At 49.5% G+C, this 25,837-nt stretch overlaps 1 protein-coding gene and 1 pseudogene across 9 annotated transcripts in view; one reads left to right on the forward strand and one right to left on the reverse strand.

Annotated features, from left to right (window-relative positions):
- Nucleotides 1–8,661: 8,661 nt before the first annotated feature.
- The window catches only part of RPH3A (rabphilin 3A), a 265,035-nt gene continuing 247,859 nt past the window's right edge, over nucleotides 8,662–25,837 (reverse strand). For all 9 annotated transcript variants that reach the window (XM_029921863.1, XM_029921862.1, XM_029921858.1 and 6 more), the window contains 7 exons: nucleotides 24,396–24,505; nucleotides 20,326–20,452; nucleotides 16,735–16,791; nucleotides 15,876–16,030; nucleotides 11,815–11,896; nucleotides 9,691–9,787; nucleotides 8,662–8,850 (listed from right to left, as the gene is read on the reverse strand). In XM_029921863.1, the coding sequence (XP_029777723.1) occupies nucleotides 8,720–8,850; nucleotides 9,691–9,787; nucleotides 11,815–11,896; nucleotides 15,876–16,030; nucleotides 16,735–16,791; nucleotides 20,326–20,452; nucleotides 24,396–24,505 (759 nt within the window). In that variant the 3' untranslated portion in view covers nucleotides 8,662–8,719. The remainder of the gene's footprint in view (nucleotides 8,851–9,690; nucleotides 9,788–11,814; nucleotides 11,897–15,875; nucleotides 16,031–16,734; nucleotides 16,792–20,325; nucleotides 20,453–24,395; nucleotides 24,506–25,837) is intronic.
- Nucleotides 16,974–19,625, forward strand: LOC115278307 (annotated as a pseudogene).

A 25,837-nucleotide genomic window follows, 5' to 3' on the forward strand; every position in this document is an offset into this window, starting at 1 on the left:
CTGGAAGTGCATTTGCGCTTCCAGATTTAAGGAAACCTTTTTTTCTTAAGAGAGCCAGGACTTACAGAAATTTGATAAAATATTCTTTTGTAAATAAATGGAAACATTTCTCTTTTCTCCCTACCTGAACCTTCCAGAATTCAGAAGCTCTCAGTGAGTTTTCCTTCTTCCAGGACAAGTATGAGGCTTTGACTGGAATGTCATCTTGGAGAGAGAGAGGTTCATAGACTCAGATACGACCAGCTTTAAGGAACAGACGTTGACCTGATGGAGCCAACGGAGCACCTTGGGAATGTCTGCCTCATATCTGGCTTACGGAGTCCCCAGCAGCCTTACCAGGGGCGTAAAGAATGTCACTTCCTGGTAGATACGGGACCCTCAGGGGATTTTGGAGGACCTCATGAAGAGAGGAATTCACCTAAATCTACAGGTATTCGAGGCTATCTGATGGCAAATTTGGCTTGGCTCTTGGCCTTAATGTTGTTAAAGGCTCAATCTGAAATTCTTTATAAAAAGTTCAGCAAAGCAGGGGCGCCTGGGTGGCTCAGTCAGTTAAGTGTCCGACTTTGGCTCAGGTCATGATTGGATGGTTGTGGGTTCAAGCCCCACATCAGGATGTGTGCTGGCAGCTCGGAGCCTGGAGCCTGTTTCTGACTCTGTGTCTCCCTCCCTCTTTGTCCCTCCTCCACTCACATGCTGTCTCCTTCTCTCAAAAATAAATAAACATTGAAAAAAAAAAGTTCAGCAAAGCACATTAAAAGGGGGAAAAATTCCATAAGTTCAATCACTATTTTTTCTGTGCTTATGTAAATAATTAAGCCACGTTTGTTAAAACTGGACTTATTTTACAAACACATCCGTATTCATTTGGGTATCTTTAATAGGAGTGAGAGTGACTTTAGAGAAAAAGATTATGTTTCAATAACACTGTGGATGTTAGATTCCAGTTCTGGTTAATCATCTGTGAGTGTTTGTTGTTTGCCTATAAAACTGGCCTGGATCCTGAATTCTCTTGGCTTCCTCAAATATCTGGCAATGACTCTCCAAACTAAGGTTTCCAACCCTCTCCCATTCACTTGTCTTGGAGTCATTGCCTTTTTTCCCGAAGCCCTGAAAACCGAAGCTTGACATACACTTCAGAGAAATTGTCACAACAGCTCATATATAGACAGTCTTCATGCCTGTCACTCTATGGGCCACTCAAAAAGATCACCAGGGACATTTAAACTATAAACCAGAAAAACCCATCAGATCGTCGGTGCCTGCTCCCCACTCGCTCTGCAGATGCTTCCAGCCTGACATCCAGAATCTTCTCACTGGCAGTGCTTGAGATTCAAACACTGGGTTTGTAATTTGCTCTAACCATTAACCTGTGTTTTTCTCATGTTTCCATAGAAATGCCTCTTATTCATTCCCTGAGTGCCTGCTGAACAAGGCAGGGTCTATATGCTGGCTAACATCACCTGCTACGCCTCTATACAGATAAAATCAGGAAGCCACTTGGCCTCGAGACGCCTTGACCTCCACCCCCTTTCCAAGGTGGCTGGGACTGGCTGATCTATCCTCTAGGGTACCCCAGTGTCAGATCAAGTTCAGAGGCAATGATAAAGGTGGGCTTGACTTGTTCTGCTCCTTGGGGTATGCTTGGGGACAAGGTTAATGATGTCATCCAGAGCTGAACTCTGCAGAAGATTATCCAAATTCTCAGCTAAGGAGCTACCTTTGATCCCCCCTCCATTAGAACAAGGAGGCATGTCCTGCACCATGTCAGTTCCTTCCACCCCAAAGCCCTGCTATAACCCAGCTTGAAGCAGTTACAGAAGATGGGCCTCTCTGTCCATGTTCCATGGAAATAGGATGAATGGTTGGCCGTCGGGACGCTATGACAGCACTCCGAACGGTCTTGAGGATTAACTGGCTTCCAGCTTCTGCATTCCTTGCTCGCTGACTTAATCCCTCGGTCTGTAGCTGAACGAATCTACTTTCCTGGAGATTCAGAGGCCACTGGTCTCAGAAGGACCAAACTTTCCCAGAAGATGAGCTCTGATGCCAGCAAGCCCGTGCTGCGTCATGTTGACGTTCGACTAACCGCCTGGGCACTGGCTTCTTCTCCTCTTTTCCCGTGCCTTCCTCTTTAATGCCCTCAGCTCCTCCTGGAAGGGAAGATGGTCTTTGAGACATTAGTCCGCCACCTTCCTGGGTTGCCGGCTTCCTGAGTAAAACAACCCTGCCTTTCCCACCATGATACGTCACGTGAACATTGGTTTCCGAGCGATGAGTAGGCAGACCTGGATCAGAACCAGTTCTGTGTGGTGATTCTCCTGCCCATACGTTCCCATTGTTAATACTGGTGCGGTACGTCCGTTACAAGGGATGGATTGGTCTTCGTAGGTTATGAACCCAAGTCCATGGTTCACATTAGGGTTTGCTCTGTGTTTGTGCGTTCTGCATAATGTCATGTGTCTGCCATTATGAAATTATGTGGAGCAGTGTCTCAAAAATGCCCTTGCCCCACCGACTCTTTCCTCCCTGCCTAGATCTTTCTTGTTTTCTCATTTATGCGTTCAAGGCTAACAATGTGTCTTTGAGCATAGCTCCCACCGCATCCTGCATGTTTTCACTGGTTGCTTTTTCCTTTTCATTTAGCACAGAGTATTTTAAAGTTTCTTTTTTAAAATTTTTACTTATTTATTTATATTATTATTATTTTTAATGTTTATTCATTTTTGAGAGAGAGACACAGAGAGAGACAGAGCATGAGCAGGGGAGGAGCAGAGAGGGAGATACCGAATCCAAAGCAGGCTCCAGGCTTTGAGCTGTCAGCACAGAGCCCAACACGGGGCTTGAACCCACAAACCTGAGCCCAAGTCAGACACCAGACTGAGCCACCCAGGCGCCCCTTAAAGTTTCCTTTGAGACTTCTTTGACCCATGTGTTAGTTAGAACTGTGTTATTGAACCTCCACCTACTTTGGAATTTTCCAGATTATCTTTCTTTAATCGATGTCTCCTTTAACGCCATTGTGGTAGACAGCATACTCTGTGGGACACCTATTCTTCTGAATTGGCTAAGGTGTGTTGTACAGCCTCAGAATCAGCGTAGGGTGGTGAGTGGTCCGTGGGGCCTTGAGAAGAGTTTGTATTCCGGGTTTGCTGGATGAGGTGGTCTGCGAACGCCAACTAGCGGTCTATTGCAGCCACCCCTGTCTCAACCCGCTCGGCAATGCCTTGCCGTTCTGCACTCCTTCCGTATACCATGTGGACCATGTGCCGAAGGCAAAACGTAACCGTGAAGGGGGCGGGCTTTCCTCTGTGTGACGCACCTTGCTTGCCAGTTGGATTGTGGATACTTCAAAGATTCTCTCTGCCTTCAAACGGGCTTCGGCAATTGTACGTCTCAATGAAACGTATATTGTGTAACACCTCTGAACGTGAGAGACTGCCATTTTGGGATTAAAACTTCATCCTGGTTTCTGAAACAGGAGCTGCGGAATTATTGAAGGGGGACTGAACAGAGGGCTGCTTCATCCACGTTCTGGACAAAAGTTGGACACTCTGCAAAAGATACTTTCCTAGTAAGTGACACGATGTAATCAGAAAAACCAATGGATTATACAATGCAATTGCATTTTTCAATCAGATTTTGGAAAACAAATTGTGTACATTTCCCAGCAGTTGTGCAGTCTGCTAGTAAAGACTCCTGTTTTTCACTCCTTAAAGGAACACATCCGGTTTGCTACCTGACTGCAATGTCTAAGACCCCAAATAAATGCTTGTGTTTTCTTTCAGCGCTTCCCCTTTTCAGACAACACTGTTGACTAAATACATATAAAAAGATCCAACATGAGTATGAAAGACATCTGTCCTTAGAAAACCAACACTGAGTTCTCTGGAAAGATGAAGTTAAGCCAAGTTTCATGAAACAGTGTATTGAATTGGATAAGAGTCAGACAACTGTGAAAGATGGAGCAAACAATTGGAAAAATTCAGAAATATGCCCTAGTGCATTTGTGGGTGGCTTTCAGTGATTATTTCCTTTGAAGACATAGGAGCAAGAAATTCTTCTGTGTGTTATGCAAAATGGACAATTCATGACTCTAGTCGGGGGCTTGCCCTCAGCAAAAAGGGCTAGGTCTTGAGGCACCTGGGTAGCTCAGTTGGTTAAGGGTCTGACTTTGGCTCAAGTCATGATCTCACAGTTCGTGAGTTTGAGCCTCATGATGGGTTGTGTGTGCAGAGCCCGATTCAGATCCTCTCTCTCTCTCTCTCTCTCTGCTCCTCCCCAACTTGTAGCATCTCTCTCTCTCTGAAAATAAAATAAATATTGAAAAAAAAAAGATCTAAGTCTTTACTGAACAATTAATTGGGAAATGAAGGCATGTTTGTGGGTCCTGGCAACCAAGTTGGAGAATCATGACACTCTGATGTTGGACCTAAGTTGCTGAAGACCCACAGGATGAAGTGGGTCTCAAGGCCACACAGCAAGATTGGGCCAGGGCCCAGCAAGTATAACTGTTCATGCGTGCATGGTGCCCTGTGTTTCTACAGTGCTCAAATGTACTATTTAATCATATTAGGCCAACACCCCAGGTGAATCGGATTCAGCTGAAGAGGGGCCAGCTGGCCCAGAGGAGTCCAGAGCACTGAGCATTGGAATTTACTTGGCCCTTGTACCCAGCCTGCCTTGAGTTCACCAGGAGCCACCAACCCTTCATGTCACCCACTCACCTGCATCAGCCCTGGTGGGAGACCAGACGTTGGCAACTTGGTCTCACCTCTTTGAAGTCTTTCTTGTTGTTCTCCTTTTGCAGATGAGAGAACAGACTCAGAGAAGTTAAGTTTCCATTTCTAGAAAGTGCTGGTCAGGATTTGATTGCTGCACTGAACTGGTGAAAAAAACTGGCATGCTCTTGGGGTGCCTGGGTGGCTCAGTCCGTTGAGCGTCCGACTGTCGGTTTTGGCTCAGGTCCTGATCTCATGGTTTTGTGAGTTCGAGCCCCACATTGTGCTCAGCACACTGACTGTGTGGAGCTTGTTTGGGATTCTCTCTTTCCCCTTCTCTCTCTGCCTTTCCTCCACTCATGCTCTCTCTCTTTCAAAAATAAAAAATAAACAAAAACTGGTATGCTTTTATTGTCAGGTGCTTTCCACGATACCAGACTGCCATTTCCGTAGCGTTTTATTTCAGCGGGGGAGAAAATTATAATGAGCCAAGTCAAGTGTACCGGTATTTATGAAAACATTCCTCATGTATATTTATCTTGGCTTCTTTGGCATGTCCACATGCTGGGGGGAAGGAGATTGACCATTTAGAGATGGAAATTAGCTGTCTTTTCAACTGCCCACGACTGACTGGTGACAGCTGCATAGAATGCTGTGTTAAGGTGGATTGAGAGGGGGCACCTGGGTGGCTCAGTCGGTCGAGCATCCAACTTCAGCTTAGGTCATGATCTCACAGTTTGTGGGTTTGAGCCCCGCGTCAGGCTCTGTGCTGACAGCTAGCTCAGAGTCTGGAGCCTGCTTCAGATTCTGTCCCTCCCTTTCTCTCTGACCTTCCCCTGCTCACGCTCTCTCTGTCTCTCAAAAATAAATAAAAAACATTTAAAAATTTTTTTTAAAAAGATGGATTGACAGGCTGGTAGCAGGCTCTGTGAGAGAGAAGTCATATTGATTAGTAATGTCTGCCATGAGCACGGGCAGTCGGTGGCCCCCTGCCACTTTTGGGGGTGCGGCATGGCCTTAACAGGTACCTCTTTCCACCTGGTGGCAGCTGGCTAAATTGTAGGAAAAACAGATGGGCTTTAGAACAGTGGTTTGCAAAGTCACCACGGGGGTGGGAAGCATAAGGCTCAACCAGGAAATATGTTCAAATATACTCCCTGTCCCCAGGGCGCAGGAGAGTTGGGGATGGCGCGGCAGGGAGAGCGTGGGGAGCTTGTAGAGAAAATCTCCCCAGGTGATTCTGATATGCCCACTTCTTCCCCAGAATCGAGAACCTCCCCAAAGGGGTGAGACCAAGGACGTCCCTCTAACGTGGCCTGGATGGGACTGGATGGTTCCTTCTGGAGGGAACCGACATTCCAGATAAATTGCTTCAACACCTTCGGGATAGGTCATCGTGAGACTGAGAGCCCTTCTGGGAAGTTAGTTACGTCCTCAGCTCACTTTCAGGACCACTGAAGGCTATCTGTGAAGGCTCCTTGCAGGATGGAAGGTTCTAGAACACAGAGGAGGTGTTTGATGATCTGCGATGGTATTAACCAGTGTGTTAAGGACATTGTGCTGGGAGTCCAAGGAAACGGCTTCTTTCCTGGCATTGTTGTTGTGAGCCATTGGCTGCGTCAGTGCCTTCCTTGGGCTTTGAGCCCATCAACTTTGTGGTCTCTGTGAGCATCTGACTCCACACCACCTGGCGATTCTCCCAGGGTTGGGCTGGAAGGGAGAAGAGGAAGCAGCACCCCCTGCTGGGTGGGCACCAGGGAAAAGCATTCAGCCAGCATGGCCAGAGACCACATCCGCCTTGTCCACTGCCGTGTCCCCAAGGGCTGGAACATAGCATCTGCTCATTAAATTCTGACTCTCCCAAGAACATCATGCATCCTGATGGAGACAAACACTTCCAGAAACCAGAAAGGAAAAACCCAGGCCACCAGCTTTCCTGGATATTCCTACTTTATTTTTGGCTACATCATCACAAAGAAAGGCAGTGGGCGGTTCTGCATGCATTGGAGGGCGTGTGTGGATTCTAGGCAGGGAGGTGGTTACATTTGTCGGGGACAGCAGGCGCCCACACCGCGGACGCTGTGAGCTTGCCGCATGCCGCTTCCAGCGCCAATACCAGCGTCAGGCTTGAGCAACACATGCTTTCTCCTAAGGGCAACCGTGGGAAGGAGGTGGGCTGAGAGTGGGCGCCACGGGCCTGACGGACAGACAGGGTCAGGAACCAAGATGGCGGCCATCCTGGGGAAGGCAGAGAGCTGGATGTTTAGAAAATGGTCATTTGAGGCCAGAAATCAGTCTTCCGATGAATTGTGCAGGGAGCTGAGGGAGGCGTTGAAGGGAGAGGTTCAAAGGTGCGTTTGGAGAAAGAGAGAGTTTTAGTGTCCATCTGATGACGTCTGTAGATAATGGTGGGCTGTTAGACGGAGGTGATCTTCACAGGGGAAGACAATGGAAATGGGGGGCGGGGACAAGCCTTTCTCATGGGCAATGAAGACGACCTGACCCCAGCCTCAAATTTATAACGTTCACTCTCATTGCCGTTTTCCCCCTTTTCATTATTATTATCTTATTTTGGGGGAAGAAAGACTGACCGATTCATGACCGGACAGTGGCCTTTGGCATCAGGACCTATCACTCCCTGAAGCTTTACATTCAGGATGGTATTTTATTCCCCTGACAAACTTGGTGAAGAAAGTGTAAGAGACAGAGAGAGAGAGAGAGAGACATAGAGAGACTGAGACAGAGCCACAGACAGATTCAAGGGGGTTCTGAGTGAGAGACAGGATTCCAGAGATGCAAAGAGTGTAGTTCATTTAACTGAGAGCAGAGGGAGGAGGAAGGCTGGGGGCTTTGGAGAGGCCCCCCTGGACCCAGAGCTCTGGTTTCTAAATGCCTTTGGCACCTACTTAGGGGCCCAGGGGCTGAGGAAGCCCTCTATGGGATGTCTACGGGGCCCCCGGGACGCGGCCATGCACCCGGGACAGCCCAGGACCCTGGCCCTCCTGGCAGGAGAGCTGCCAAGTTTTAAGAAGCAAGGGCCTAATTGGAACTCCGGGGTTGCGCCAGTTTGAGTCAAGCTGGTGAGGGGGGAGGCAGGGTTAAGGTATTTTTTTTTTTGCTGTTGCTATTTAACCCCCTTAGAGAGTGAGAGAGAGGAGGAGGGGAGAGAGACAGACAGAGAGGAGAGTGAGGAGGTGAGAAAGAGAGTCTAATGGGGTGGAGGGCTGGGGGAGGGGGAGGGAAGCCGAGAGATGGGACGGGGCGCTGAAGAAAGGGTGTTGGGTTTCGCTAGGAAGCAAAGAGGGGGCCTCCGGAAGGAGGAGGCTACCAAACCCCCTTGTGTGTCCGTTTCTTGATGCCTCTGGAGAGGACGGTGTGTTCCTAGTCACCAGGGAGTTTGAACCCGGGGGTCTGTTTTCAAGGCCATCAGGGAGAGGGGGAGGGTTCTGCTGTGAGCGGGCAGCGTGGCCTGGACGCCCTATTTCTGCCCCAGGGCTGGTCCTCACAGCCTTGTTCGGGTCTGCTGACAATGGAGGATATACGCAGACACGACACAGGAAACGCAAGGTGTGTGTGTGTGTGTGTGTGTGTGTGTGTGTGTGTGTGTGTGTTCAAGGCTAGGAGGGTCTAAACACAGTCCTCAGTGACGAGGACCCTTTGCAGTTTACCCCGAGAGGTGGTTAAACTCCAGCCTCCTGGTAAAAATCTCCCCATCCCTGTCCCTGCTGCTCCATCCTAGAGGGACCAGAGGGGGACTGCATTTGGGCCCGAACCACAGCATCGCAGAGGGAGGGAGGAGGAGGTCTTTGGCAGCACTGCCCAAGGTGGTGGGGGGGCGCACCTCGAAGGCAGGTGCAGGGAGGGAGGGAGGGGCAGGATCGAGAAGAGGGACCAGAGTGCAAGGGGCAGCTGGGGCGGGCTGGCGGGGGGGGGGGGGCTGGCCGGGGGGGGGGGCGGGGAGCTGGGGACCCGGCGGGGGCGGGGCAGGAAGGGGCGTCCTAATCGCTGGACACGTGGTTCTCGTTCTGTAGCTGGTGCCAACGCTCGATCTTCTTGTCCTTGTTTTTCAGACACTCATACCAGTGTTTCAAGCGCTCTCCCTTGGCCGAGATCCCCAACTGGCAGCCTCCTGGAGGGCGGGCGGCAGTGGGGGGGCGGGGGAGGGAGAGGAGCAGGCGGTCAGAGCAGAGAGAGGCCCGGGGCTCCCGTTCTGGACCCAAATATCTATCGGGGGGAAAACTGCCACCGAGAAGGGACCCCTCCAGTGCTCTGGGATCCTTCTCTATGGAGGGCTGTCAAAATGATGTTGTCACTGCGGGCCTTCTGTGCCTGCACACCAGCTCCTCAAGGCCTGCCGTGGCTCCCTATTGTCACACCGAGTGGTAGCTTCACTGCCTTATTTTTAAAGACCTTCTGTAGGTCACCACCCCACTCACCGACACTTGGCTCCACTACTCTGGGTCCTCACTGTCCACTTCCGAAGGTCGGCTTTACCACCCTACCCAGTCCCGCCTCCACACCTTTGCTTAGGCTGCAACCCTTGCCTGGAGTTCCCTCCCTGCTCTGTTTTTAGTGGCTGTTCTTCCTCATCGTTTGAAGGGGCACTGGGAAACCTAGAACCTTCCTCCACGCCTTGCAAATAGATTAAGGAGACTTCCTTTGCACCCTGTTTTCTGAGGCCACAGACCCCACTCTCCTCTGTGATTTGATTATCCACTAAAGATGATTCGTGAAGCACGTAGCCACTCATGACCCAGTCGCCCAGCTTTGTAAGCCCTTTCCTGTGAAAGCATCCCCAAATTGGACCCAAATCAGCACCAAGGATCCCGACTCGGTGTTTGGGCACTGCAGCCACAAAAGACAAAGAATACTCTGAACCCCCACCCCACCCCGCCCTCCCGGAGAGAAGGGTGGGTGAGCTCTTCTCTCCCGGGAGGAGGGCTTTTCCCTGGGAGCTGGGAGCACTCACCAATGTAATCGTTAGATTTTCCGATGTCATAGTCCCAGACCGAGATGTCCAGGGACTTCTTCGCCAGGTCGCTATGTTTGATGTCGTAGAAGAACTCCTGGATGCAGCAGAGGAAGACAAGGTGAGTGAGAGGGTCCTGAGCCCTCAGTATCGGAAGCTAAAAGGCTGAGCCCTGAGGGTTCATGGACCAATGGGAGGCCCTTGAACCAGGCACCTGAGAGCAAGGGGGCCTCCAGCTGGAGCCTTTATGTCAGGCCTGAATATCCCCTTTCAACAAACACTCTGTAAAACAAAGTCCCTCAAGCCCTGAAATTCGCCTTTCAATGACTCTCTGTTTGAAACGAGAAGGCTGAGGGGGTTTTTTTGGAGAGTTGCTCCTGGTCAAGTTTACTTGAAGGCAGACGGCCATGAAATCAGTCCTTCCCTTCTGGTAGCTTCTGAAGTGGGCTGGCTTTCCTTCCACTCCACCATTTAGAGATGAAGGATAGTCCCGGGCCCTGAGGCTAAGGTGGCGGACAGGTGCTTAGGTTTGCAGATAATCTGACTTTATGTAATGTTTCTGCCTAACTGTAAAATTCATTCATGTTTGCCATGAAAACAAACAAGGAAGCTAAAATAAAATAAAACCTAAACACCAAAACTTGCAATCTAATTACCCAAGAAGAACCCCTGTCAATATGCCCCATGTGTGACCACATCAATGTAAGTTTTTAAGAGTTAACATGAATATTCACTTGAATATTTATTATATGAAACCTTTGACTATTATATGAAATATAAAATGAATATGCTGTATTGTGCCCTTCTTTTCCCATTTTATAACATAGGATGAAAACCAGCCTGCGTGTTAGCAAATACTTTTCTGTGTCACCATTTATGGCTTCATTTAATGGTTGTGAGGCTGTTCCTTAGCCCAATGCCAAAGAGTTGAGTATTTAGGTTGTTTCCAACTTTCCACACCGCTAATGATGTGATAAAGGGCACACTTGCAACTGAGTGATTGTGTAAATCTGTGATAACTTATTCAGGATAAATTCTGAGAAATGTCTTTCTGAGTTTGTAAAATGTTAAGATAGAGAGCAGTGGGTGTATTCTGTGATGCCATTTGTGATCAGTAAGAAAGCAAGCGACATACATGTTTGTTTTGCACACTTATAAACTCCGGAAACAGATACGCTCTAGTTGCTTTCGAAGAAGACAAGTAGGTGAGAGAGTCTGGGAAAGGAGGAGGATTTTGACTGGATACCCTTTGGTACTTCTGGAATTTTCAAATATGTGACAATATTACCTGTCCCCCAAATACATGGAATTTAACTTTAAAAATTATAAGGAGCAGCTTGGAGCAGTTTGACAAACATCCTTTTGGAAATTGGACACGTTTGTTCTTGTATGCATGGTGTGTACATTTCCCCACAGGCTCTCCAACACCGGGTGTCAACATTTTACAATGTTTTTTGAGCCGGTTTGTGAGGGGACACGGTGTCTGGCCTTGTTTCATATTTTCTCTATTGTTGATGAGGCTTAGCAGCTATTTGGATTTCTTCAGTGACTTGTTCAGACACCGGGAGAGGGTAGGGCAGGACAGCAGGTGTTGGTTCCTTGCGCAAAATTCACGAGTCAGAGTTGGGGTCCTGCTGAAAGAGGGACCTGGGGAGAGAATGGGCTGAACTACTGACCAGTGATGCTCTGAGCTCTGTCTGCACAGAACATTCTCTGCACATGCTCATACAGGCACACGCATTTTAAAAAACAAGACAAAACACACTGTACTATAGCTTTTTCTTACTTTCCAACATTTGGTAAAAATCCATACTAGCTGACTCTGATACGACATCAGGTCATTATATATTCAATGTAAATTTCTGGACCCCTAGTACCTGACAGGATTGTTAGCAAATCATCAAAATCCAGAGGGATGGTGTAAAGCCTGGAAACACAGAGGAAGGCGTGCCTGCAGGGGCTAACACGCCGACTCCTGAGGGATGACTAGGAGTTTGCCAGAAAGGAAGAGATCTGTGAGAAAAAGCCTTTTTGATGTGCTTCACAACGTTCTAGGAGGCAGCGCGCTCCTGTCTCGTGAACAGGAAATATCTCAGGGCGTGACCAAAAATGAGGAAGCCTCACCTCATTAAATTCAGGATTCAAGGTTTTCTTCTTTATTTGAGTCTTGTGTTTGGCTTTCTTTCCCATGTCCGGTTTCAGCCATCTGAGAAGAGACAAAAATGCTACTGTGGATTAAGTTAATGGATAAGAGCAGCCTCTTGATGACCCCAAAGGCTCCGTCCAGTGTCAGGAAAATAAGTGAACAAATCAGAAAGTGAATCGACATTAACAATGGCCAATGCGCATTAGAGCAGCTACGAGGCACTGCGCTAAGCACCCTAGGTACATCTAATTCTCAAACAAACAAACGGGAGCTCTAGCCACCCGTTCTACATTCAAGGACATTGAGCAACCAGAGAGGTTGAGACATGTGCCTCCCGGCACACAGCTGGGGACTCTAGTCAGCTGTTGTCTCTGGAGTCTGTGCTCTTAGCCAGTACTTTCTCCCAGTGGATCAGACGGAAAGCCCAGGTGGTGGGGCCTGGAGATTCAATATGACCCCTTAGACGGTGACTGTGTAGACAGAAAGGAGAAGATGCAGATCTGATTATAATAAATCCTGCTCGGAACTGGTCAGTGGCTTCCCTTTGAGCTCAGGGTAAGGTTCAAAATCCTTGATGTGGCCTTTCAGGCTCTGTATGATTGGGCCAGGCTCCAGCCCAGCCTGGCCTTGTGCCATGCTCTTCACCCGCTCCCCAGACATTTGGTCCTTTCCACCCCAGGGCCTCTGTACATACCATCACCTCTGCCTAGAAGGCTCTTCCTCGGTGTAGGCACAATGCCTGGCACATAGTAGGCGTTCAACCAATTTCTTCTAGGCAAATAAATAAAATAGGCCAACAACTCCTAAGGGCTGGGATATTTGGATTCTGCTTAAAGGCATCACTAGTCATGCAACTTTGAATATGAGGGTCGCTTTGGCATGCCTCAGTTTCCCAGTCTCTACAGAGGGCAAACTTTTTTCCTCACTTACAGAAGCGCTTTTATAATTTATTAAGAATAATTTATTTTATGTATTTATTGTTACTGGCACATAATGTCCCACTAGTGTCAGGTGTACAACACGTGGTGATTGAACAGGTCTACGCTTCTGCTAGGCTCACCACACCTGTCACCACCCAGCGCTACCACAATACCATCGACTATATTCCAGACACTGTGCCTTCAATCCCTGGGACCCATTCATTCCATGACTGGATGCCTGTACCTCCCACAGCCCTTGAGGATCCTTTTATTTATCTATTTATTTTATTTTTTAATGTTTATTTTTGAGAGAGAGAGATAAAGCATAAGTGGGGGAGGAGCAGAGAGACAGAGAGAGAGAGAGGGAGACACAGAATCTGAAATGGGACCAACTAAGTCCCCCAGGCGCCCCAAGGACACTTTTAAAGAAGAGGCACAAAGGGGGAACTGAACGTATGAAGTGCTGAGCAAAGATAAAGATAAAATTGGGGTGCCTGGGTGGCTCAGTTGGTTGAGCGTCTGACTTTGGCTCAGGTCATGATCTCACGGTTCATGGGTTTGAGCCCCGAGTTGGGCTCTGTGCTGACAGCTCAGAGCCTGGAGCCTGCTTCAATTCTGTGTCTCCCTCTCTCTCTGCCCCTCCCCTGCTCTCACTCTGTCTCTTCCTCTCTCTCTCTCTCAAAAATAAAGAAACATTAAAAAATGTTTTTAAAGATGGAATGTCTGGGTGGCTCAGTCAGTTGGGCGTCTGACTTTGGCTCAGGTCATGATCTCACGGTTCGGGGGTTCAAGCCCTGCATCGGGCTCTGTGCTGACAGCTCAGAGCCTGGAGCCTGTTTCGGATTCTGTGTGTGTGTCTCTCTCTCTGCCCCTCCCCTACCAGCACTCTGTTTCTGTCTCTCAAAAAATGAATAAAAAAATAATTTTTTTAATTTTAAAGAGATCAAAGTGATTCTAGTTTTAAGAATCTGTATTTGATCTTAAACTGATTAATGGCCTCTGTTAGCTCTACCACGATGACCACCAGGGCAGCCATTTTACTGGTGACCTCAGCAATGCTCCTTCTTCTGGAGGGGCTGGGTGGACGGGAGAAGGGTGGACGGGAGAATTATTTAAGAAAAACAACTCGTGTGTGGCTGGGATGTGATGGAGGGGAGGGCTGTAGCCCATGAGCTGATTTTCTCTATTGGACCATATGAGAAAATAAAATCCAATTGCTCCTAGAGATCAAACCCATCCTGGACACATGTGTTCTTTTGTTCACTCACTCCTCATTCAAAGAAAATCTGAAGCAGAGTCGACACTGATAATTAGTCATGACCTTAAGGGAAGCATTTCTTTCAATTATGAAAGGTAGTCGGCGGGGGGTGGGGGTGCAGGGGGGAGTGTCTCCTGGACTGGAGGGAACATGAGGAAGCACTCTCTGCCATGAGCAGGAGTGGTGGCGGTAGTGGTTTAGAACCACAGTGGTACATATTTATTGAGCACTTACTACATACCAGACCCCACGAAAACACGTCTCTCTGATCTCCAGCTGCAGGGGGCAAAACTGACCAATAAGCTCTAGACTCTGATTTCACCATACTGTTCCCGCTCTGGCCGAGCTCGCCCTGGGCTGTTCCCAGCCAGTGCCTGGGCCAGCAGGGATGGGGGGGCACCCCATTTCTGGGAGATGCAGGGCTCCTCCAATGAGCGACTTTGCACTCCAGGACTCCCCACTGCCTGAGTTGAACCTTCCTCAGAACTGCACTGCAATCTACGACTTTTCTTGCCCACCCGTCCCCCCTCCTCCCCGCCTGTTTTCCGGACGGCCCTCCTCTGGCTGCCTCTCAGTTCCCCACAGGCACGTTCCGCAATACATCTCTTGCACCTCTCATTTCGTCTTGCTGTCTGCTCCTCGGAGGATAGAACCTAATGACCCCTATGACTTCCCATTGTACAGATGAGGACATCGAGGGCCAGAGATGTGAAGGCACTAGCCAAAGGTCACACAGCTGGAGACCACTGGCTCGAAGATTCAAACCCAGGCAATCTGGATCCAGAGCCCAGGCTTTCCACCGTGTCGACAGAAACACACATTTTGCTGCCACAAGGCAAGGCGGAATTCTATTGAAAGCAGCCGAATATTTCTGTAGCAGGCACATTTCTGATGGCTTTATATAGGATGTCTCATTTGAGTCTTATGCCTTATCCTATTCTTGGACCTGAATGGGACTACTGTGTCATCACAGCAGCGGAGGCTCTGGGGCTCAGAGAGGTACAGTAACTTGCTGATAGATGCACAGTGAGCAGCGGGGGGATGGGTGTGGAGCCCTGTGTCCGATTCGGCGGTGGCCACGGGAAGGTGCCGGGTGGACCCCAGCGGCAGCATCATGGATGGAGGCCCTCACTGATGCACTTGGAAATCCAGCCACGCTCATGCTGAGCCCCTGCTCCCAGCTGGTGACGGGAGGTGGCACGCTCCTGGGAGACATGGGTCTCGTGTGGTGGCTGCTGTGGGCCTCAAGGACTCTGATGGTCTCACTGATGCCTCCACTGGCTCCTGCCTCCCCCCTGCACTCGCACCGTGGTCCCATCCCCCTCTCTGCTTTCCCTCACTCAGGCATTTCTCCTAGTGAAGCCTTCCTCTGTTGGATCCTATCTTAGCATCATTCCAGAGGACCTGGGCACACGGATAGCACGTCTCTCTTACTCCCCATGGTGGAGGTTACTGGAATAACCAAAGTCTAAGGCCTTTTCTTAGAGCACTTCCAGACTGCACCTGGGAAAAGCTGGAATTGCTTCTTTGGTGGCGAGGCCCTGGACTGCTAGCAGGCTGTGTTGCTGATTCCAGGGGCCCCAAATGGGGTTACTGCAACCTTGCCGACTTCCTCTTTCCCACTGGAGGGGACAGAGCCACGAAACTCCTCATACGGGTGGGTGACACGCTAGTCTGACTGTCTGAGACTCCAGACCCGCACTCTAGCCAGTTCTGGACACCATCTCGCTGTGTGACCTTGGGCAGGCCCATCCTCTTCTCTGAGCCTCAGAGTTCAACAATCTTGGGGAAGTTCTCTGGTTCCCCCTTTGCAAGGATCTAGGACCCTGTCTGGGGTCCATTCACAGTCCCAGTGACTCACAGCTTGACAAATGGATCTGAGTAGCCGTTGGCGTCCATGGCAGCCAGGTGCACGCAGCGTATGATGCCCACGATGAGGCCTCCCTGCTGTGTGCTGTACATGAGGGACACCAGGATCTTGCCGCGTTCCTCTATGTCACCAATGCGTTCCACCTGCTGTAGGAGAAGAAGAGGGCGTATGGGCCCAGGAAGGGGAGGGGCCGGGCAGTCGGATGGACGACTCGCATTGGGGAGGAGCCTGTGGAAAGTAGGAGGCGCTGGCCCGCCCCACTGCGGTCAGCACCCTGGACAGCAGACGCCCCCAGTCTCCAGGGACAAGCAAGTGGTGCTAGCAATGAAGGTACCTGGGGGCCAGGAGCTTTACTCGACTCAGACAAGAACAGAGCCCTGAGTGACTGGAGGCAGGGCTAGACCCTGGTTCCAGTCTGACTCTGAACCCAGATTTGCCAGAGTAGAACAGTTTTCTCACATCTGCAGTCTCTGGGGTCCCATGAGGGACTTGGGCAGAGGGCACAGATGGGCAGCCCATCCCCAGCCTCAGCCAGGCTGCCCTAGGTCCCACGCAGGGAGAGTAGCATTGCTCTAGCCCTGCAGAATTTTCCAGAAGAGCTTCTGGGGAGCTCAGGGGTGTGCCCCAGGTGTGAGAGGGTGGGCTGTCGTGGCCTTGGGGGCTCCAGGTGAGAGGTGCATCTATTTGTTCTCGTGTTCTAATGCGCAAGGGTACCACTCTCATGGTAAACCGATGCCAAGTGGTTTTTGGAGAAAGAGTAAGGAAGGGGCGGGGTGGGGGGAGAGAGAGAGAGAGAGACAAGAGAGATGGAAGACCCTGACTGTGGCTTCAATACCCACGCGGCGCTCACCTCCTCCTCATAAAGGGCCATGCCTCGGGCTGAGCCGGTGGTCCCAGCACGCTTCATCTTAGAGGAAAGGAGCAGAAAGAAAGATGACATGAGTCTGTGGGGCTCATCTCCTTACAGAAGAAGGATCAGAAACCCCTCATCCTTCCGTTAGCATCCAGAGCCGTGAGGGTGGGCTCTCCACGCTTCTGTGGCCTTCCAGCTCTCCTCCTTTCAGACAAAATTTGCGTGACGTTAGCCATATGGCGGCCATGTTAATGTACAACTGCCTATGATGTAGGTTGTATTACTATCCCATTTGACAGATGAGGACACTGAGGGCCAGAGTGGTTAAGCCACTTGCCCGAGGTCACAGAGCCAAGTGGCAAAGCACTGCTTACCTAAAACAGATACGATTTCACCTGCTCTGGCAGGATTGGCACAGGGGGCTTGGGACCTGAGCCACCAGGTACTTCTTTCCCCTCGGCTCCTAAGGCCCTTTTGTGGGATTCTAGGACTCTGGGGGAACACAATGTGGAAACCACTGCCTAAATCCAACCTCCCCACTATAGAGATGAGGGAAACTGAGGTCCAGGGGGGCAGGGACAGCACTTGAGAGGCCCTTGCCCTTGGTGGGGCATGTGGGGGTAGTTGGTGGTGGGAAGGTTAAGGGCAAAGAGCAAAAGAAGATGACCAGTGGGATCCTGTAGCTGCTTCAGGCCCCTGCCTGTCCCGCCACCTTTGTGCCTCTGGGGCTGACTGCGTCCCTCGCAGCAAGATGGGCAGACTCGGGGGCTGATAACCCAGGCGGACGCCTGGCCACTGTCCTGACCACCTGGACTCACTGGGTGTGGGATGGGACAAGAGGCCTGAAAAACCAGCTGTTACCAGGAAAAGAGCCAGAGCAAATTCTTCACTCTTAGGATTTTCTTTAATGATTTATTTGGAGCCTGGCATTAGGGGCAAATTGCCTTGCTGTGTCTTGTTCTTTTGTCTTTGCTATAGAAACACAGTGCGGCACACGGGGTGTTCCATCCTCGGGCTGGCCATCTGGTGGGAGGATGCTGGAGGACTTCCCCTCCTGCCCTGTGGGGGGCCGGCCCGCTGCCCAGCACACAGGTGGCTCTGGCCGGTGCCTGAGAACACAGCCACTGACTTGTGGCATATCCTTGGCAGCTCGCTCCCCTCTGTGGGCCCAAGGTGGCCCACAGGTAAACTGGGCAGGTTGGATTATCTCTAAAAATAGAGATTGCTGGGTCCGGCCCTCCCTCGCGAAGTCAGGATCTCCAGGGAGCTCCCCACAAATCACAGTTTCAGTTCTGGTTTAAAATGTGGTGTAAACTCCAGTTTAAAAATCTCCAGTTGAGAACTGTGTTTGCAGCCTCCGCTGCGCCGGCATCGCTCGCTGCCTCCAGCAGTGCTCCAGCGGAAGGAGCGGGCAGGTGAGGAGAGCCCTGTGCCAGGGCCCGCACGAAGCAGACCGCTCGCCAATGGACCGGGGCGGAGAAAGCCTCAAGGAAGACACAGGCTACAGAAGCTGCTTGCACGAGCGCGCCCTCTACTGGAGGGTGAAGAAACCTCACCGTTACAGGCCTGGCGCTGTGGTGGCGGGTGAAATTAGAGGTTATCAGAAGTCCACTGAACTTCTGATCCGCAAACTTCCTTTCCGGCATCTGGTGCGAGAAATTGCTCAGGACCTCAAGATAGATCTGCGCTTCCAGAGTTCAGCCATTGGGACTTTGCGGGAGGCAGTGCAGCCTCTCTGCTGGGCCCCTTTGAAGACACCAACGTGTGCGCTCTCTATGCCAAACATGCAACATTGTGCCAACAGACATCCCGCTGGCGCACTGCACACGTGGGGAAGGTGCTGAAGAATCCACTGTGGTATCGGAGGTGCCTCGGTGGCTCAGTTCGTTAAGCACCTGACTCTTGATTCCGGATCATGATGTAAAGGTTGGTGAGTTTGAGCCCCGCATAGGGCTCTGTTCTGACAGTGTGGATCCTGTTTTGGGTTTCTCTCTCTCCGCCCTCCCCTGATCACACTCATGCTCTTTCTCCCTCTCAAAAATATATAAACATTAAAGAAATTTTTTTCTCTTCTTCCTGTTACTGGTAGTTTTGAATGTTAGATATTTTTTTCCCCATGGGAATCAAAAGTGACCTGAGTATATGATTGCAAGGGAAAAAATAGGGGACACGAATCAGGTATTAACAGTTTTTCCATTTTCAATTGTGTGTGAATTTTCAATATAAATGCGGAGACCTAAAGCATTAACGCAAGTTAAAATGTTTCAAGGAACAGGATTCAGCAGGTTCAACTTTATAACAATGATAAACTGGTTACATTTTTCTGGACAATGTCAGCATTTGGATCTTTTTTTAAACAAGGATATTTCTTATCGATGGCAGCTAAATGGTGTTTGTGGAATTTTTAAAAAATGTTTTATTTATTTTTGATACAGAGAGAGACAGAGCACGAGAGGGGGAGGGGCAGAGAGAGAGAGGGAGACACAGAACCTGAAACAGGCTCCAGGCTCTGAGCTGTCAGCACAGAGCCCGATGCGGGGCTCGAACCCACGAATGTGAGATTATGACCTGAGCCGAAGTCGGATGCTTAACCCACTGAGCCACCCAGGTGCCCTGGTGTTTGTGGAATTTAATCACATGGTAGGGTCCGTCCATTCACTATACTTTTCTGAGTTGTCCTCTATGTCCTGCATGCTGTCGGTCTTCTGTGCTCTTCCTGTAAGTTTGCTACTAAACTACATTAAACTATAAAAACACTCAAAAAGGTAAAAATCTCCAGTTGACTCCTGAGGCATGGATTGGTATTCTCCAGTCTCCAATCGGAGAGCCTCCTGCTTTTTCCCAAGGTGAGCATCACAGCTTGCAGTAACAGCCCCATTGCTCCATGAGGAGCCTCACATTATTCCTTAAAAGACCCTTTGAAGTCAGTACTTACTACCTTGGTCCATATTACAAATGAGAAAATTGAGGCCTAGAGAGGTTATGTAATTTCAGACCATCCTATAAGTGGCAGAGCCTGAGAGTCAGACCAGGGAGCCTGGCTCTAGGGCCCATGCTCTTAAGCACTACGCTCCCTGCCTCCCACTGAGCTGCGTGGTGCTTTATGAATTCATGACCGGCAAGGGGGTAAGGCCGTACTACCTTCCATAATAACAACAGTTAATTTGCAAGTGGTTATTAGACCCTACATTCTGTTCTGATTGTCTCTATCATTCAGCCCTCCTATGGCACAGGTCCTGCTAGGATGACCATTTTGCAGACTAGAAAAATGGCTCAGTGTAGTTCAGACCCTTGGCCGAGCCCAGGGACCGGGGCAATGGCAGAGCCGGGCTTTGCACCCAGGCAGGCCACCCTGCCGCTCCACACTGCCCTTCCCGGTTTCACCAGGGAGGACCCTGACAGCAGAGAAGTGATGTGGGCACCGGATGCAGAACAAGGACACATTCCTGACATTCTGACCAGAAATCTCCCTCCCCGCCTCCACTGCCGGGCGCCCTGCAGGGCTATCACCGTCTTTGCAGGCCCTACAGGAAGGCCCCGCTCCCAAACCCTTCTTCCCATTGCACCCCCGGGGGCAAAGGCGCTCACCGGGATCACCCGCTCCAGACAGATATTGAAGTTCTTCCTCTGCTTAGGCTTCAGCTTCTTGAGTGAGAATCTGGTCTCGCCGATAAACTCGTTATGGCCAAATTTGTCCTCGTCACAGACAGAGATCCTGCGGTCAACAGAAGGGGTGGGGAGGGACAGAAGAGCGTATATTGAGCACCTACTATGTACCAAGAGCTGTGATTGACACTGGCAAGGCATGTGTCGTGTGCATAGGAATATTTCAAGTTCTGATTTATTGAGCCCTAGGCTAGGTACTTTGTTTCTTCTTTATGACAGTGTAACTTACAAGCAGTAAATGTATTACTTGCTGATTTTTTGCATATGGATACACTGATGTAATTACCATCCAGCTAAGTTATAGAATATTCTAGCTCCTGGAAGACCCTCAAGGTCCCTTCATGTCCCTCAAAGATAACCTTGACATTGGTCTCTGGTAAGATTCACTGTCTTGTTTTGGAGCCTCAAATAAAATCAGTTGGTGAGTATCCTTTTGCTCAGCAGTATGATGTGAACTTCATCTGCCTCTAGAGGCATTCATCCTTTTTCATGGCTGTGTAGTATTCCATGGGGAGCTGTCCTATAATACCTCTGCTACTGATAGGTGTTGGGTTTTGACCCCTTTCTAGTTTTGAGCTATTAAGAAGAAAGCTGCTATAATAAACTTTTTTTTTAAAGGGGGAGTGGCCTGAGTGGCTCAGTTGGTTAAGTGTCTGACTCTTGGTTTCAGCTCAGGTCATAATCTCACAGTTCATGAGTTTGAGCCCCGCCTCAAAGATTCTGTGCTGCCAGTGCGGAGCCTGCTTGGGATTCTCTCCCTCTTTCTCTCTGCCCCTCCCCCATGCATGCTCTCTCTGTCAATAAATAAATAAACTTAAAAAAAAAAAGTTGCCACCGACCATTCATGTCTGTGTCTTTTTTTATGCACAGGTGTTTCTACCAGGCATCTTCCAAGGAGTGGAATTGTTGAGTCACACAGGTTTAACTTCAGTAGAAATTTCTAGACAGTTTTTTAGGGTGGTTCCACCAATCACCCTCCACCAGCAGGTCATACAATTTCTGCTGAGTCTTCATTTGCTCTAACTTCAATTTTGACCATCTTTAACTTTAGCCTTTCCGAGCGAGCAATAGTTGTCTCTTTGTAGTTTTCATTTATAGTCCCCGATAATCAAGAAAGCCGAGCCCCCTTTTCATATACTTTATGGCCAGTGGAGCATCGTCTTCTGCAGAGTCAGGCCAGCAAATTAGCTAACCTCTCCTCATTCAATTTGTCGTCCCTGCAGACATCTGAGTTCCCCACTTTACAGAGGAGACCGGCCCCCAGAGAGCTGGACTCATCTTTCCCCGGTAAGAGGCAGAGCCAGAAGTGAATCGGGGTCTCTGAATCCTCAATCCTTAGTAACCCGCTCTGCACAGCAGTGAGCAGAAGAGAGGCGGACCCAGAAAGGGCAGGTCCTGGACAGGTCCCTCAGGGAGCCAGTCCTTGTGTAATCCACCCTGGCATCTGCCGGAGGGAAGGAAGGATGTGTCCCCCTGGGGCACGGCAGGCAGTCGGTGGACAGGCAGGGACTGAAGACGCCTTCCCCCTTGGCCACTGACATTTGCTGAACAGTGTTCAAAGCGCTCGAGGGCCAGAACAGCCTCAGGGCTGAGCCCCGCCCCGTATGTAACTGAGAAAAGAACTTGTCTTTCTTTAGCTGGTGAGCCTGTCACCGCACCCACCCCTCTGCAGGGCGCGTGTCACCAAAGACTCACTAACCCTCATTCATTTTGGACCCAGTAATGCCAGTTCTAGGAATTTACCTCCAAGACATAAGAAGTGTGAAACCACTTGACTACAAAGATGTTTATCATCGTATTGTTTCTAATTACCAAAAAGAAGGGATAACATAAGTAATCTATAATGGGGGAGTACTTAAGAAAATTATGAGATGACCATAAAAATGTAACAGGATGCATGGAAAATAGTGTTGTATAAAATTATTTTTTTTTAACTAAGAAAAAAAAGGGGCATCTGGGTGGCTCAGTTGGTTCAGCGTCTGGCTTCAGCTCAGGTCATGATCTCACAGTTCATGGGTTCAAGCCCCGCGTTGGGCTCTGTGCTGACAGCTCAGACCTTGGAACCTGCTTACAATTCTGTGTCTCCCTCTCTCTCTGCCCCTCCCCGGCTCGCTCGCGCTCTCTCTCTCTCTCTCTCTCTCTCTCTCTCTCTCTCTGTCTCAAAAATAAACATTAAAAAATAATAGTAAAAAAAGGAAGTTAGGATAGAGAGTACCCTGAGGGCAGGGGCCCTGGAGGGCAAGGAGGCTGTGGTCTTGAGAACATTCTGTTCTGGGATCTCGGGTAAGTTCACTTTGCAAAAATTCATCAGTCTGTACAGTTTTTGTGTGTGCATTTTTCTAGGTGGATGTTACCCTGTGAGAAAAATGTTTACTTAAACTAATAGTGTAGCTGTTGGGAACGTGCGTGGAGCAGCCCAAATGTGAAAAGCAGTTTGTATGATTTGCAAAATAAAACAAAACCAAAAACAAGGGATACTATGAGACATGAAATGCCTGGTCACTTGCTTTGTTTCCTTTTTTTTTTTTTTAATGTTTATTTATTATTGAGACAGAGAGAAACAGAGCATGAGTGGAGGAGGGGCAGAGAGAGAGGGAGACGCAGAATCTGAAGCAGCTCCAGGCTCTGAGCTGTCAGCACAGAGCCCGATGCGGGGCTTGAACACACATAACATGAGATCATGACCTGAGCTGAAGTCAGCTACTTAACCAGCTGAGCCACCCAGGTGCCCTTCTTTGCTTCTATCCAAAGGAGACACTAGTGTGCACACAGGGAGCTGTTAAAGGGGCTCATTGCAACTTTGTTTGTAATAGAAGCTGGAAAACACCTAAATGTCCGTCCACAGGGCTCTGGCTGAATAAACTGGCAAACATTTAGTAAAACGTAAAACCGGGCCAGACAGCACCATCGTGAGGGATAGATATGTGGCCATGTGACTGGAGTGTAAAGCATGGGAACGACATCCATGAAATTCAGTGCTCAGCCCTGCGAGGGAAGGAAGAGGGGAGACTGGGTGTGTAAGACGGGCTCCAGCCTGCGTCTGTGGGGCTTTACTTCTTGAAAATGGTGATAATTGAAAAAGCAGCACATACAGCAAGAGAGTAAGATTTTCTAAAAACCTGAGTATTGAGTATTGAGAGAGAGACAGCATGAGCAGGGGAGGGGCAGAGAGAGAGGGAGACACAGAATCCGAAGACAGGCTCCAGGCTCTGCGCTGTCAGCACAGAGCCTGACGTGGGGCTCAAACCCTCGAACTGTGAGATCATGACCCGAACCGAAGTCGGACGCTTAACCGATGGAGCCAGCCAGGCGCCACTCTTCTGTGTCTTCGTAATATTTAAATTATAGAACATTTTAAAAAATGTGTGATCTGCCATTCTGTGTCATACTCTGAAGCAGCAAATATTAGGCGGATCCAAATGTCTCATGGCTGGAACTCAAGATACATTGTTAAGGAAAAAGGCAGCTTCCATATCTAGGCAGCAGGATACTTTCTAGGTGCGAGCTGCATACACTCACAAAGGGAGGAAGCAGACGCGGGCTGGCAGAGGGGAATTAATATTTAAAAGGAGCTTTGCCTTCTCTGGTATTTTTTTTTAGACAAGTTAAGTGTGTTCATTCATGACTTCTATAATTACAAATGCAGTTTTACAAAGCACTGAAGAAGATAAAATGGCATCAATATATTGCTAAGTAAGAGAGGCTGATTAAGTAATAGGATGGTCCATTCTTATAAACACTTCACTCTAGAAGAAACGTTTGCACACATACGTAAGTACACACGCATAAACACACACACGCACATAACCCAAATGTCCAGACACCAAGATGTTAAGAGTTTTGTTTATCTGTGTTTTCAAAAGTTTCTACCTGCAATATGTTGTTTTGGTAGAAGTAGAGAAGAAAGGAAGAACTAAGCAGACATATTTTAGAGAGGGGCCCCTGGCACGTGCCGGCCTCAGCGCCCCCTCCGCCCACCTCCCGCCGGGTACCTGAGTGTCTTCTTCTGCATGTCCTCGTCCGTGATGCCGTGATAGACAAGCGTCTCGTTCCACACCGGGTTCCGGGTGTTCCGCAGGGTTTTTGTACGAAGCTTGTTGGACTAGAGCCCAGAGAGACGGACAGACACCTGCCTCAGTGGGGAGCCAGCCCTGCGGCCCTATCCTTTGGGGTGATTGGGTGGGGGGGGGTGATGTAGGAGTCCTCTCCCCTTACAAGTATCTGGAGGCTCAGATGTTCCCAAATGTGTGCTTTTAGTGAGTGAGGGGCGCCCTGCAGGGTGAGGGCTATGGCCACCACCAATGCAGGGCCTGGGGCCTCCCCTCCCTCCATGTGCTGGGCCCTCTCTTTGAACATTCCATTAAGATTAGAAACCAGAGACATCTTCCTTTGAGAAAAAAGTGATTTATAGGCCAGAAAGGCAGTGAAGAAACAATTTCTGGGGAGATTGAAATGGTTCCTTCTGTCTTCCCAAATGGCGTTCTCCATGCCTGAAATTCCTTAGGGGACAGAGTTTTCATTTTGTTCAAAGAGAGAAGGCTAAAAATGCACTATGTCCAGAAGAGGTGGCCTGGTGACAAATCTAATTCATACTAACATGTAAATGACTCACTGGGTGTTTTGGCAAAGCAAGTTTGCATTCAGGAGTGAGCAACGAGTCTCAAGGAGAAGCAAATGGTCCTGGGGAGTTAGACTGAGTAGCGGCCAAACACTTCCAAGTTTGGCCATGCCCAGGGGAGGGACTCTCCTCAATCCCAACAGAGAGGGGGTGAGAGAGAGAGCATGCGTGTGAGCACATGCACATGTGTGCTCTTTGTGGGATGCGACATTTCATATTTGCAGAGAGTTAGCCAAATGTGCAGTTGCCCTACTATTTAGAGCATCCGTGTCAAATTAAGACAACCAGAAAATAAAATCCAAGGACGCACCCTTTCCTTTCTGGCCTTGTGCTCTGCATGGGTCAGTCCAAAAGGAGGAGAGCTAACTCCATTTCCCTTCCGGGATATACTGACTTTCACTCAGTAACAGCATGTTTTCTCAAGTGCTTAGCCCTATGGCCCGCAGAGAGTTACTCATTTCTATTAAGAGACAAGAAGTCTTTGGTTGGGACGTAAAATGAGTGGGCGGAGGGAGTCGCGGTCCGCACTGGGGAGCCATGGAAGGTATCTGAGCAGGTGGATGGTGTAGCCAGGGCTTCTGCTGCCCCCCTGGCCTTCGGCAGCTCCCCAGGTCCCAGGTTTCTGGGCTGGAGAGACGGGCAGAGTGCCCGCCCCTTGAGGAAGAATGACCCCTATCTACACCTTACCCCTCGCAAGGCCTTTGCCGCTCAGGGAGGAGGCGAGTTTGGGGCCAGATAAGGCTATTTTAGGCTCTGAGCTGGGAATCTCGGGTGCCTGCCAGGGCCTGTGTGCCCAGCCTGCCGAGAGGCCCAGGC

Source organism: Suricata suricatta, chromosome 14 (assembly GCF_006229205.1).
Source record: "Suricata suricatta isolate VVHF042 chromosome 14, meerkat_22Aug2017_6uvM2_HiC, whole genome shotgun sequence".
Lineage (NCBI taxonomy): Eukaryota > Metazoa > Chordata > Mammalia > Carnivora > Herpestidae > Suricata > Suricata suricatta.